Source organism: Hylobates moloch, unplaced genomic scaffold (genome assembly GCF_009828535.3).
Source record: "Hylobates moloch isolate HMO894 unplaced genomic scaffold, HMol_V3 SCAFFOLD_11972, whole genome shotgun sequence".
In the NCBI taxonomy this organism is placed as follows: Eukaryota; Metazoa; Chordata; class Mammalia; order Primates; family Hylobatidae; genus Hylobates; species Hylobates moloch.
The window spans coordinates 1-1,892 of NW_026664247.1; the positions used below are offsets into that span (position 1 = coordinate 1).

General features: G+C 45.4%; 1 protein-coding gene across 1 annotated transcript; it reads left to right on the top strand.

The window, feature by feature from the left end:
- The first annotated feature begins 237 nt into the window (after positions 1–237).
- LOC116465142 (F-box-like/WD repeat-containing protein TBL1XR1) lies at positions 238–1,886 on the top strand. Its single transcript, XM_032754333.2, has one exon. The coding sequence runs from the start codon at positions 328–330 to the stop codon at positions 1,870–1,872; it is 1,545 nt and encodes a 514-aa protein (XP_032610224.1). The 5' UTR covers positions 238–327; the 3' UTR covers positions 1,873–1,886.
- The last annotated feature ends 6 nt before the right edge of the window (positions 1,887–1,892 follow it).

Genomic DNA, 1,892 nt, shown 5'->3' on the forward strand with positions numbered 1-1,892 from the left:
AGCAAAGAGGAAAAGGGCATCTTAGTTGGATCCAAAAATAAGACCCAGGGCCCGGGCGCGGCGACCCCGGCCGGCGTGCTAGGGGCTGCGGGCGGCTGTTGGGGCCGCGCGTCCGGGGCGGGGGCGCCGGCCGGGGGAGGGGCGCGCGGCAGCCGGGCCTTGCTCCGGGACGTGTTTATTTGTAACTTAGTGCTTTTTATCGTCTTAAGGAGGTATTTGGTGGAGGCTCTTTGAAGTTGGGTTCAAGAGTGTAGAATTGGCAAAGTTATTGCCAGCTTCCTGGGTTATATCCTGTGTTGTGACCTCATGGTTTAAGTGGGAATAAAGATGAGTATAAGCAGTGATGAGGTCAACTTCTTGGTATATAGATACTTGCAAGAGTCAGGATTTTCTCATTCAGCATTTACCTTTGGTATAGAAAGCCATATCAGTCAGTCCAATATAAATGGTGCCCTCGTCCCACCCGCTGCATTGATTTCTATCATCCAGAAAGGTCTACAGTATGTAGAAGCAGAAGTTAGTATTAATGAGGATGGTACCTTGTTTGATGGTCGACCAATAGAGTCTCTGTCCCTGATAGATGCCGTAATGCCTGATGTAGTACAAACAAGACAACAAGCTTATAGAGATAAGCTTGCACAGCAACAGGCAGCAGCTGCTGCAGCTGCCGCAGCTGCAGCCAGCCAACAAGGATCTGCAAAAAATGGAGAAAACACAGCAAATGGGGAGGAGAATGGAGCACATACTATAGCAAATAATCATACTGATATGATGGAAGTGGATGGGGATGTTGAAATCCCTCCTAATAAAGCTGTTGTGTTGCGGGGCCATGAATCTGAAGTTTTCATCTGTGCCTGGAACCCTGTTAGTGATCTCCTAGCATCAGGGTCTGGAGACTCAACAGCAAGAATATGGAATCTTAGTGAGAACAGCACCAGTGGCTCCACACAGTTAGTACTTAGACATTGTATACGAGAAGGAGGGCAAGATGTTCCAAGCAACAAAGATGTCACATCTCTAGATTGGAATAGTGAAGGTACACTTCTAGCAACTGGTTCCTATGATGGGTTTGCCAGAATATGGACTAAAGATGGTAACCTTGCTAGCACCTTAGGGCAGCATAAAGGCCCTATATTCGCATTAAAATGGAATAAGAAAGGAAATTTCATCCTAAGTGCTGGAGTAGACAAGACTACAATTATTTGGGATGCACATACTGGTGAAGCCAAGCAACAGTTTCCTTTTCATTCAGCACCAGCATTGGATGTTGATTGGCAGAGCAACAACACCTTTGCTTCTTGTAGTACAGATATGTGCATTCATGTCTGTAAATTAGGACAAGACAGACCTATTAAAACATTCCAAGGACATACGAATGAAGTAAATGCTATCAAATGGGACCCAACTGGCAATCTCCTGGCCTCCTGTTCTGACGACATGACTTTAAAGATATGGAGTATGAAACAAGACAATTGTGTCCATGATTTGCAAGCACATAATAAAGAAATTTATACCATCAAATGGAGTCCAACAGGACCAGGGACTAATAATCCAAATGCCAACCTTATGTTAGCAAGTGCATCCTTTGATTCTACTGTTAGGTTATGGGATGTAGACCGAGGGATATGCATCCATACCTTGACAAAACACCAAGAGCCTGTGTACAGTGTAGCTTTCAGTCCTGATGGCAGGTATCTGGCAAGTGGTTCTTTTGACAAATGTGCACACATCTGGAACACACAGACAGGTGCTCTAGTTCACAGCTATAGGGGAACAGGTGGAATATTTGAAGTTTGCTGGAATGCAGCGGGAGACAAAGTTGGAGCCAGTGCATCAGATGGTTCAGTTTGTGTATTAGACCTTCGGAAATAGCGCTACTAGTTGGAAGCCAT